Here is a 12,706-nt window from a genome sequence, read left to right as displayed (position 1 = left end):
ATTACTTAATTACCAAGGAAAGTAACTATCGTTACTTTTTTTTGCTCTATCAAACCTGTTCAGACGCTTCAGAATGCAACAGCAAGAGTGGTCTTTAAGGAACCTAAAAGAGCACATGTCACTCCGCTACTCATCCGTTTGCACTGGCTGCCAGTTGCTGCTCGCATCAAATTCAAAACTCTGATGTTTGCATACAAAGCGACTTCTGGCTGCGCTCCGTCTTATCTGCTCCCACTTCTGCAGATGTATGTGCCCTCTAGAAATTTGCGTTCTGTGAATGAACGTCGCCTCGTAGTTCCATCCTAAAGAGGGAAGAAATCACTTTTCCGAACTCTCGCATTCAATCTGCCCAGTTGGTGAAATGAACTCCCTAACTGCATCAGAACGGCAGACTCACTCGCTGTCTTCAAGAAACGACTTAAAACTTAACTATTTAGTCTCCACTTTCCTTCCTAATCTGCAATTGCCTATCTGGCTCCACCGCTAACTGTACTACAAAAAAAATAAAATTGTACTAATGTTTTTGCGTCTTGCTCTTTACATACCTAAAACTTGCCTACAGCACTTATTCATTGTTGCTCTTATAGTTGTGTAAGTTGCTCCCTTGTCCTCATTTGTAAGTCACTTTGGATAAAAGCGTCTGCTAAATGTAAATGTCAAAAAAAAAAATGTTATGCCTAATTTTAAATATGTTAAATGAAATGGACACTAATTTGAGTAAATAATAATAATAATTAATATTATTCATTTATTCATTTTCTTTTTGGCTTAGTCACTTATTAACCTGGGGTTCCCACAGTGGAATGAACCGCCAACTTATCTATCTTATGTATTATGCAGGGGATGCTCTACCAGCTGCAACCCATCTCTGGGAAACATTTATAAACACTCATTCACATTCATACACTACGGACAATTTAGCCTGCCCAATTCACCTTTACTGCAGGTCTTTGTACTGTGGGGGGAAACCGGAGCACCCGGAGGAAACCCACGGGAACGCAGGGAGAACATGCTAACTTCACACAGAAACGTCAACTGACCCAGTCGAGGCTCAAACCAGTGACCTTCTTGCTATGAGGCAACAGCACTACCTACTGTGCCACTGCGTTGCAATAATAATCATTATTATTGTTATAAAACATTAAACACTGTTCTATTGACTTTATTCTTCACAAACAGGCAGTTGCAACCACTGGAATTTTTTAGGCTCAAGACTTTGTCTCATTCACTTCCAGTGATTTTTAGACTTTGAAAACAGCTAATCCTGCTTGATGTTGCAAACTGATATTTTCTTATTTTTACAGTATGTATAGCCATATACACACTACACTGCAAAAATGCTTAGATTTCTCTGACTTCTTTTAGTATAAATATCTAAAAATTCTTATATCAAGAAGCATTTTCTAGGCAAGCAAAACATATAGGCTGTTTCTCAATATGCATTCTTCAGCAGTGTTGCGTTCTCGTGTAATGTCATTGTCAACTGACAAAGTTCAGTTCCAAGACTCAAGACCGCAAGAACGGAGGACGCGTGAAACTTCCCGGATGTGTTCTTGGTGTCGAGGAATCACCGATGCAGACTTGAGCACTGATCTTTAGAAGTCCCAGAAGTCATTGCGACTGGAGGTGGGAAGCACAGCATTTTATTTAGATTTATTATTAAAGTTCAGAGATATCACCTTTTACCTCAGGAGTTTTCCTAAATGAAACTGTGAATATAAACATTACCATGGACATCTTAATAAAGGAATAGACACAATAAGGGTGTTTGTTTGCTGAAAATCATATTAAAATCTGTTTTATTTATATTGTGCAAGGCATATTTATAATGTTTTTATTCATAGTATATATTTTGAAAAGGGGGAAAACAGTAAATCGTTTTATGAATGCTGTAATGTTTAAATCATTTTCCATTTAAAATGTGTGAAGGTCATGTGACCATCAGGAAGAACGTAGCATCTCATTCCTCACAGGATGCATTCTCTGTTCTCGTGGTCCCCCGAATTTGTTCTTCCCAGGACACCTGGCAAGACCGGTCTTCACAAGAACGCAAGTCCATTCTCTGCATTCTTGGAACTGAGAAACAGCCATAGTCTTGTTTTCAGAAACACCATGCCAATATTAAGTAAGTTTTTCCTTAAAACAAGCAAAATAATCTGCCAATGGGGTAAGGAAAATAATCTTTTTTTTTTCTTTTTGACACAAGATTATTTTGCTTACCCCATTGGCAGATTTTTTTGCTTGTTTTAAGGAAAACTCACTTAATCTTGGCATAGTGTTTCTTAAAACAAGACGATATGTTTTGCTTGTCTAAAAAATCTTCTTGATTTAAGAATTTGTAGATATTTGGAATAGAAACCAAAAAGTCAAAAAATCTAAGTAAGAAAATCTTTTTTGCAGTGTAGTTTGCAGAGCAAGTAGTTTGACCATTTTCTGCCATTCATTATTCCTTGGCAATTGCTCCCAAAGGCAACTGAATCGAAAGTTCTGAAACAATCACAAAAATGACTTCCACATCACCGGACAAAGTCAATATACTACATTATGTTGAGAAACGCCTATTTAATTTAATGGCCTAGATCACAGGTGTCAATTCCAGTTCCTGGAAGGCCGCAGCTCTGCACAGTTTAGTTTCAACTCTAATTAAACATACCTTTAAGCATAAAACATTAGGCTTGTTTGAGACCTACACGTACGTGTTTTGGAGTAAGGTTGGAACTAAACTGTGCAGAGCTGTGGCTCTCCAAGAACTGGAATTGACACATGTGGCCTATATTATCCAAGAATGTAAAAGTGTTTACTCTCCCTCGACTGATGATTCCAAACCTTTATGAGTTTCTTTACTCTGTTGAACATAAAATAAGGGATTTTTAAGAACACTGATAACCATTGACTTCCATAATAGGAAAAACTAATACCATGGAAGACTATGGTTACAGGTTTCCAACAATTTTCAAAATATCCACTTTTGTGTTTAACAGAAGAAGTTACATTTTTGGGTGAACTATCACTTTAGTATTTTATTACATTTGTATTTATCACATCTATAGTAGAACAATAAAACATAGTAGATGGTTTATAACTTTACATGTTGATTGACAACACAGCAACAATTAATCTAAAATAATTGCTTCTTTTAAGTTGTAAGAAAATGTGATGCATTTTCCGCATGTTTCTTTCAACAAACCTCATTTATTGTTCAATTAATTAATCTTCTTTCAAGTTCTAATCTTGTATAACTAGTAAATCATTATCACTTTGACAATTTTCACTCATTAATGCATCCTGACAGCAAGCTGATCAAATGAAAATATGATTCTATTATTACTATTACTGACTGGACTAATTTAACATGTTTTATGTTGTTTTAATTACTTTGATGGGTAACACTTTACAATAAGGTTCATTAGTTAATGCATTTACTAACATGAACTAATCATAAACAACACATGTACATCATTTATTAATCATAATTGAACAATCACTAAAGCATTATTAACATCCAAGTCCATGCTTGTTAACATTAGTTAATGCACCGTGAGTTAACATGAACTAACAATGAACTACTGTATTTTCATTAACTAATGTTAAATAACATGGACAAATACAATAGTAAATGTATTGTTCATTGTTTGTTCATGTTAGTAAATGCATTAATTAACATGAACTAATGAACCTTATTGTAAAGTGTGACCCTTTAATGCAGTGGCTCCATCTCCTCTTCTGAAAGTGAAAATCATGGCAACTTGTATTCTTTTTTTCCGATGTTTTTCACTGGCTTATTGTGAGCATTTTCCATTCATTCATATGGAAGTTGAGCTTAATGCACTGCGTTAGCGTTGATTCCAATCTTCCGTATGAATTAATTGAAAACGCTTGCTCCGCTGCGCTTGCTACTGTACGTGCCAGTGGATACACAGTGCTAAAAAAGAACCTAGGTGATAATGGGAGTTCACATGTGTCTCACTTCACCAGCAACACACGTACAAGTACTATACAGATGCAATGCTTTTAATACTCCTAGCTAAAATATGGTATTTTCTATAAATTGTAACACACCATAAAACAAACAAACTGTCTGCTACATATTGTTTCTTAATTTTATCTAAATTGTATATTTTAATCTTTTTTTATCATTATTTGTTTTTATTTTTATTATACTTGGCTGTTTTACTCCTGTTTATGTAAAGCACTTTGAATTGCCACTGTGTATGAAATGTGCTATATAAATAAACTTGCTTTGCCTTAACACGTAAGATACAGATAACAAAAAAAAGTACCCCCATTTTGAAAATAAATATTTTTATCCATTTCTCTGTGAATATAGGTTTTATTTTGGTGCATTTAAATAAAACTGATTTATTAAGCAAATATATTTATTAAAATAATATTTTAGCCACCAAACATATTTGGAAATTGAAAGATAATACAATTAAATTCAAGCAAAAACTTTTTACCCACAACATTTCTACTAAATATTTCAATTTTGTTGCTTCGTTTGATTTTTCCTCTTTTTTTATTATTTGTATTTAATATTTTTCTATAACATATACATATTGGTGTACAAGTTTTTGGACCTTTATCGTGTTATTTTGTTTGATAAGCTCCAGATTTGGCTCCAGATTTGGCTCGTGTTATTTTGTTTGATAAGCTCCAGATTTGGCTTCAGTACAGACTAATCTAATGTATATGATCAAAAACAGTAAATAATATAGCTTCCTATAAAAAGTAAAATAGTAAAATTCCTATAAAAAGAGTTTCTTTGGTGATTTTTGAGGGGTATACTCATATATTCTAATCACTGTATAATGAAAAGATAATTATTGGCTTATAAATCGGTGTGCAGCATTTTAGAAAATTTAGTTACACTATATAAAAAAAAAAAAAAAATATATATATATATATATATATATATATATATATATATATATATATATATGATCAATTAGCCATGACAACATATGTTTTTAGTTCATTGTAACTTCTTAAGTTAGAACATATTTAACTTTTAATAAGTTAAACAAGCTGTTTTAAGGCAGGTTAACTTAATACAAGTTCAATGGACTCATTAGGTTAATATGATTCAGATTAAAACTTTAAGGCAACCAGGATTTTTTTTTTTTTTTTTTTTTTTTTACTGTGTAGAAGTTTAGGGAGCAGGCCTAACACCAAAATGTATGTTTATTAACCCTAGACGTTTAATTAAAGGAATAACAACCTGACAACTGCAACTAACCTTTAAAACAAAAAATAAAAATGAGAAAAAGGTTGTTGGAATGTGTGAGAATTGTAGTGGACTAAGTTTGCCGTTCTTATCAGATTGTTTTAAAAAAAAAAAATTTTCCCTAATGTGATGCTGATTTACACCATATCCAACATGGATCATAGTTTTTCACAACATAAAAATCCTGATTATTAATGGACTAAGTTCGCTGTTCTCATCAGATTTTGTTTTATTTTTCCTAATGTAATTTTTGCTGATTTACGCCATATTCAACATGGATTATAGTTTTACCCAAAACAAGTCCTAATAGACTATTTTAATGTTGTCATGTCCTTGGCCCATGAACATTTCCTGCTTGTTATAAAACTATTTCATAGCTGTAACAAGTGACAACTGAATCATAACTTAATATTAAAATAGCTTTCATAACATTATTAATTAATATGTGGCTCTTTTTGGATTCTCAGAAGCTATAGAAAAAAAAAAGTAAAAAAGGAAGTACATTGGGAACTTTGTTTTTGTTTACATCCCTCAACATGGCCTATACATAAGTCTATAACAAAAGGGTTACCAAATAAATATTTAAACCAAGTTCTAAATTTCAAAGATATAAACTAATTCTAATAACAAAGGTTGTATGTTAGAGGATTGTTTAATTTATTAATTGTTTTGCTTTTGTTGATTAGAGGCCAAAGAAATGTTGATACTGTACATTTTTATGTAAATTATTATAATTACCTAAATTATGATATAGTATGAGCAAAAGCTTTTAATCACAGTCCAGGGCCACTTAATAGTTTAAAAAACTGTTCCAAACCTTTTTACTCGAGGTAAATTCACTTTCAATAGTAATACTGCATACTTGAGTTTTCAACATTTTTAAAAATATCTACTTTTGTCTTCAACATTTGAAAGAATCTCAAACAACTAAGGATGAGTAAATGACTGCAAAGTCAATGATAGCAGATAGCGGAATAATACTTTTTGCTGACCTGCCCCTTTAAGTCATTTGACCATGGCATGCATTTATGTGTATCCATGTCGTCTCTCTCTCTCTCAGATGAGACCAAGCTGAAGTTGTGGAACGTGACCAGCAGTAAGAATGTTCTTCAGCTGCCCAGCATCTTCCACCATCTGCCACATTTGCTGGCCAAGGAGAGCAGCCTTCAGCCGGCGGTGCACATCGGCCAGGGTCGCACCGGAGGTGAGGAAACTAGCCTCTCTGATGCATTTGATATGTTTCATTACATTCTCCTCCAGGCCTGTCCAGTTTGCATAAATGTGGGTTTAGCGCCTCCAGTGACCTGCAGCTGTCAGATGAGTTCATGCGATATTGTTGTGTTTTTGTATTCAGTGACTTTTAGGCGAGTGTTGTTGAATGCGCAAACAAGGCCCAGTTTTACTCTTTATATTAAGCTGTACTTCAGTTCATCCTTTCACAAGTGAATGACACTAAATAATTGTAAACAGGGTGTAAAACTTTAACTCAAGAGCTGCAGAGGCAGTCATTTTGACTGTTTTTAAATGTTGCATTTTGATAACATTAAAATAAAACCCGAATAACTTTAGTTAGTTTTTTTTTTTACCCTAAATGTGTCTATAGTTAATTTTAATATAGCTTATTATAATATAACAAAACACTGAAGAGGTCTGTGTTTTTCTACCCAAGGCCATAATGGTCAAACTGGCCTTTTTCAATTTCAGTGTTTGCTACTTTTTCCTTATTTAATGCTTTTACTAACATGAACAAACAGTGAACAATAAATTTATTTCAGTATTTGTTCATATTAGTTAACGTTAGTGTGCGGCTTTAACTAATACAGTTGAAACCAGAAGTTTACATGCACACTCTAAAAAAAGGAACATAACCATTTTTTTTAAATGTCTGATGGTAAATTATACTAAACGTTTACTATTTTAAGTCTGTTAAATGCCAGAATATTTATATAATAGATTTTTCAGATTTTTTAAATTAACTTCTACAAAGTCAATTGTTTACATAAATTTAAATTTGTTTTGGGTATCCTTCAAACTATTGTGTGAAGCTTGTGTTTGACTTGAATTTTGGCCCATTCCTCCTGACAGAATTGGTGTAACTTAGTCAGATTTGTAATCTGTCTTTCTCACACAAGCTTTTTCAACTCTGCCCACAAATTTTCTATAAGATCGAGTTCAGGGCTTTGTGATGGCCACTCTAAAACATTCACTCTGTTGTCTTTAAAGCACATTTTAACAAATTTGGCAGTATGCTTAGGGTCATGGTCTATTTGGAAGACCCTTTTGTGGCCAAGTTTTAATTTCCTGGCTGATGTCTTGAGATGTTGCATCAGTATTTCTACATAATGTTCTTTCTTCATAATGTCATCAATGCTGTGAAGTGGACCATTCCCTCTTGCAGCAAAACAGCCCCACAACATGCTGCCGCCCCCATACTTCACAGTTGGGATGGTGTTCCTAGGCTTGTAAGCGTTCCCCTTTGTCCTCCAAATGTAACACTGGTCATTACACACTGGTCAAACAGTTCAATCTTAGTGCCATCAGACCACAGGACATTCATTCATTCATTCATTTTCTTTTCGGCTTAGTCCCTTTATTAATCCGGGGTCGCCACAGCGGAATAAACCTTATTATCCAGCACGTTTTTTTTTAAGCGGATGCCCTTCCAGCCATAACCCATCTCTGGGAAAAACACAGGACATGTCTCCAAAAATTATTCTTTTTCCCAGTGTAATTTAGCAAATTGTTATCTGGCTTTTTTGTTGATTTTGGCTTGTTGATTTTCCCATGTTGTCACACGAGGAAGCAGTGTGTTTGAGGTCTTCCTTAAATACTATTTTACAGGTGTGCCTCCAGTTCACTCAAATTTTGCCAATTAGCCAATCAAAAACTTCCAAAACCTTGACACCATCAACTGAGCTTTTTCAGAGGCATAATAATCTTGTTGTATGTAAACTTGACTTTCCAGAAAAGGTATAGCAATTTCTCTCAAAAAAAAAAAAAAAACTATCTCATTATTCTGCTATTAAGAATAACAGAGACAAATCTGATGCACATACTTTAGTTTTTATGTATATGCTTCAGTTTTATATAACTTTTTGTAAAGCGTGACTTTACTGAACAAATTTGTCTTGATATACAAAAAAAACATTAGCCAGTATTGCTGCGACCGGCAACAGCTCTGCATTTTATGGTGCTGTTGGGGAAAGAGATTTGAAGTGCTTACTGTTTTGGATGGAAAATATAGCTCTTAAAGGAAAAAAATAAATAAAAATAAAGAGACTGCTGCAGAATGACCAGTCCCTCAGGATTTACTATTTATAGCTACAGTATGCGAGTGAAACATTTGAGTTTGTTTATTCTATAGACTGCTGGTGATATTTCCTCCAAATTACAAGTAAAAATGTAAAAAAAATACTAAAAAATATATTAAAAATAAATGATTCCATGTTTTCAAACCTTAATATAACGCAAGAAAACTAGTTCTGATTCTGTTTTAAACAGCAAATTAATGTTTTTCATCAGGTAATTCTTTACAGGAAGGTTCTAAGTGTTTACATTAGATAGTATATTGTATAATTTACCGTTAATATACCTTCTAAAATGGTTATTAAATTAATATCTGTGGAATATCCCTGATTTCTAATCCTGATTTGATAGTCCTGATATATCCTGATAATAAAAAATAAGTCTGCAGCAACTTCTGGTTCACGAGGACTTTAAATGTATCATCTCTCTCTCACACTTATGAAAAGATCTAGACCAGGGGTGGGCAAACTTGATCCTGAAGGGCCGGTGTCCTGCACAGTTTAGCTCCAACTCTAATCAAACACACCTGCCTGTAGATTTCTAGTCATCATGGAGTCACTAGTTAGCATGTTCAGGTGTGTTTGATTAGTGTTGAAGCTAAACTATGCAGGACACCGGCCCTCCAGGATCAAGTTTGCCCCACCCCTGGCCTAGACTCTCCTAGCTTTTGAACCAACACCAACCCTATTGGTTTTATTTGAAGGCCTAAAAATGTTTGTTTATTAAATAGCAAACGTTTTTAACATTTTTTTTTTTTTTTTTTGGATGAGGAGATCAAGATACTTTAATGCAATTCGAAAGCGTAAATAAACACAAAATCATAAGCTATGGACATACACATTAAAATACACATTCACAACTATTGATTAACAGATTGATTAACAGACTGTTGATTAACTAATTATCAATTTAAGAAAGGAAAGAAGCCAATAAAAAATGAAAAAAAGAAATACAGAAAGGAAGAAAAAAGAAAGCAAAAAACAGCAATGAAAGTTAAAAGTGAAAGAAAGAGAAAGAAAGAAAGAAAGAAAGAAAGAAAGAAAGAAAGAAAGAAAGAAAGAAAGAAAGAAAGAAAGAAAGAAAGAAAGAAAGAAAGAAAGCAGCGCAGCAAAAAATGAAAAAAGTACTAAGAATTAAATAAATGAAACAAAGGAAAGTAAGAAATGAAAGAAGCAAAGAGAGTAAAAAGAAAGAGAAAGAAATGAAAGCAATGAAAGAAACAAAAAAGAAACAGGAAAGTAAGAGGGAAAGAAAGAAAGAAAAAGAAAGAAAGAAAGAGAAAGAAAGAAAGAAAGAAAGAAAGAAAGAAAGAAAGAAAGAAAGAAAGAAAGAAAGAAAGAAAGAAAAGAAAGATGAAAGAAAACAACAAACGTAAGAAACAAAGGAAAATAAAAAATGAAAGGAGCAAAGAAAGAAAAATGAAAGAAAGAAGCTAACAAGAAACAAAGGAAAATAAAAAATTAAATGAGCAAAGAAAGAGAAAAATATTAGAAAAACAAAGGCAATGAAAGAACGCAATAAGAGAAACGAAAAGAAATGAAAAAAACAAATGAAAGTAAGAAATGAAAGAAGCAAAGAAAGAGGAGAAAGAAAGAAAAAATGAAAGCAATGAAAGAAACAGGAAAGTAAGAAGGGAAAGAAGCAAAGAAAGACAAAAGACAGCAACGACAGTAGAAACAAAGGAAAATAAAAATTGAAAGGAGCAAAGAAAGAAAGAAAGAAAGAAAGAAAGAATGAAAGACAAACAAGCTAACAAACAAGCTAGCAAGAAAGCAAACAAACTAACAAAAGAAAGAAGAAAAAACAAAAGAAAGTATGAAACGAAAGAAGCAAAGAGTTGATAGAAAGAGAGAAGTTAAAGCAATGAAGAGAAAGAAAGAAAGAAAGAAAGAAAGAAAGAAAGAAAGAAAGAAAGAGAAAGAAAGAAAGATAGAAAGATAGAAAGAAAGAAAGAAAGAAAGAAAGAAAGAAAGAAAGAAAGAAAGAAAGAACCAAAAACTTGGAAACGAAAGAAGCAAATAAAGAAAGAAAAAGAGAGAGAAAGAAAGAAGGAAATTAAAGCAAAGAAAGAAACAAAATAATAAAAGAAAGAAACAAACAAAGAAACAAATAAAGAAACAAACAAGGGTCCTTGTAAAAATTAAATATACACCTGAAAATAAACACTTAGCTTAATTGTCATGATCTTTACAATCTTCATACCCCGTCTCCTCTGAACTCTTATTATGTCAGCACTCATAACGGTATTGTGTCTCACTTATGAAAAGAAGTAGTGCTCCTCTCATATACAGCAGCTCATCTCCCGTCCTGGCTGTCAGCCCAGTGCTGTCTGGGTGTCTAGCCTGTCTGAGTGGACAGTTCTCTGGGGTGGTGTCCAATACTGAGCCCCAGTTGGGGAGGAAATGCTCTGTTATCCCACAGGCTCAACGGGGCTCTCCTCTACATTCAGATTTAATTAAGATGGAGCTCTCAGAAATGCAAATGCACAGTCAGAAAAGGCCAAACACTCTACAGACTGGAGTGTGTGAAGGAATGGTACAGTAAATTTTAGTGTCGACCTGTCAGCTGATTAGTGTGTGTGTGTGTGTTTCAGTGTCGATAGTGTTGGGGGTGCCCAGCGTAAAGAGAGAGGTGCACTCGTACCTGACGGACACGCTGAGCTCGCTGATGACAGAACTGAGTCCTGCAGAAAAGGAGGACTGTGTGATTGTCGTCTTCATTGCGGAGGTAAGATCAAAATGTTTTTTTAAACAGGCCCGGCGCCAGGATGTCATAACTGAGGGGGGCTTTTAATCCTATAGGGGGGCACTAGACCTAGTGACTGATTTTAGTCCCTCTTGTTCCTTTCATTTAGGCTACTTTTTTACTTATTTATTATTACTTTGGCAGTAATTTATGCTTTATAGGAATAATAATGTGCACAGTTTCGCTATTACTAATTTTTATCAATGAAGGCCATGCAACGATACTGTTTACATAAAAGCAGATGGATCATGGCTTTAGCGCCAAACAAGTTACGTTTTATTCTCCTTATTTCTTTTTATATTATTTCAAATAATATAATAGTTAAAAGGTAAAGGTAAAAAATATAGATTTATGTTTAGCTATCATAGGTGGGGGATTTGTTTCGTGAAATTGTCCGGTTGGCATTTGTAAAATGCCACCATAAACCATTAGGCTATTAGGCCTACCTATCATAGTATTTATTTATTTAGCCTATCTATCTTAATAACTTTTTATTAATACATTTTCAGGTTTTGTTTTCATTTTTAGGGCCTTCAACTACAAGTCAAAATAAAATCTAGCTGTTAAAATAGGCCTATGATAAATTTTTGGTGTTTATTTAGCACAAGCAAATAGCAGTAATAGCATAAATTACATATTATTTAACAATTATCATTCAGCCTACCTGCAGCGCATGTGAGAGGTTGATCTGCGGCAAATTCACTTACTCACACACCCTATATAAGCCGACCTAAGTCATTTATAACACTGTAAACTTGACGTCGTAGGCTGATCATCTTTAAACTCAAAAGGCATTTTTAAGTGTCCTAACTTCAGACTGCTGCATAATGGGATGTTCAATTAGACCCACTTATTTGGTAAATAAAGCAAGTCTCACATATACTGTATCTACTAAAAGACAGAAAATATTACTTTAATAACTGTGTTGTAAATAAATATGAACATTTTCATATTAGTCAATAATATTACTGAAAATAATTTTTAAATTATCACACATTTACAAAAATAATATAAATAAACTCAATGATCAGCTAAATATTGTAGGAATGGTATTTTGAATTCCAAGGGTTTGAACTGAGTTTTGCTGAATGACTAAGAAGTTAACAGTATTTATGGTGAAAAACTGTACACTTCTAGTCAAACCATCCTTCTGCAATCTTATTCCAAAAATCAAAATAAGGGCAGTATTAATGGATAAAATATGGGAGAGCATTGCTTTTATGTGGTTGTATTGTATTGCAAAATGGAGAAATTTCAGTAAGTGTTGATGTTAAATCAAAAGTAATTTACTGAATACTCGATAATGAAATTATTTTACCTCCTAGGGCTTAGTGGCCATATACGTGGACGGCACATTTTAGCTCTTAAGTGGCTATTTAAAATACTTTAAATGTTTTTTATTTTGTTACAGACTTACAGTCATCCTGCAAC

General features: G+C 33.4%; 1 protein-coding gene across 1 annotated transcript in view; it reads left to right on the top strand.

The window, feature by feature from the left end:
- The window catches only part of mgat4b (alpha-1,3-mannosyl-glycoprotein 4-beta-N-acetylglucosaminyltransferase B), a 271,360-nt gene that overhangs the window by 137,323 nt on the left and 121,331 nt on the right, over window positions 1-12,706 (top strand). The window contains 2 exon segments of the mRNA NM_001002180.1: window positions 6,285-6,428; window positions 11,124-11,257. Of these exon segments, the coding sequence (NP_001002180.1) occupies window positions 6,285-6,428; window positions 11,124-11,257 (278 nt within the window).

The sequence above is a fragment of the Danio rerio genome, chromosome 14, assembly GCF_049306965.1.
Source record: "Danio rerio strain Tuebingen ecotype United States chromosome 14, GRCz12tu, whole genome shotgun sequence".
Taxonomy (NCBI): domain Eukaryota; kingdom Metazoa; phylum Chordata; class Actinopteri; order Cypriniformes; family Danionidae; genus Danio; species Danio rerio.
Note: the sequence above shows the minus strand (reverse complement) of the source record. Positions and strands in the feature narration are given on the sequence as shown.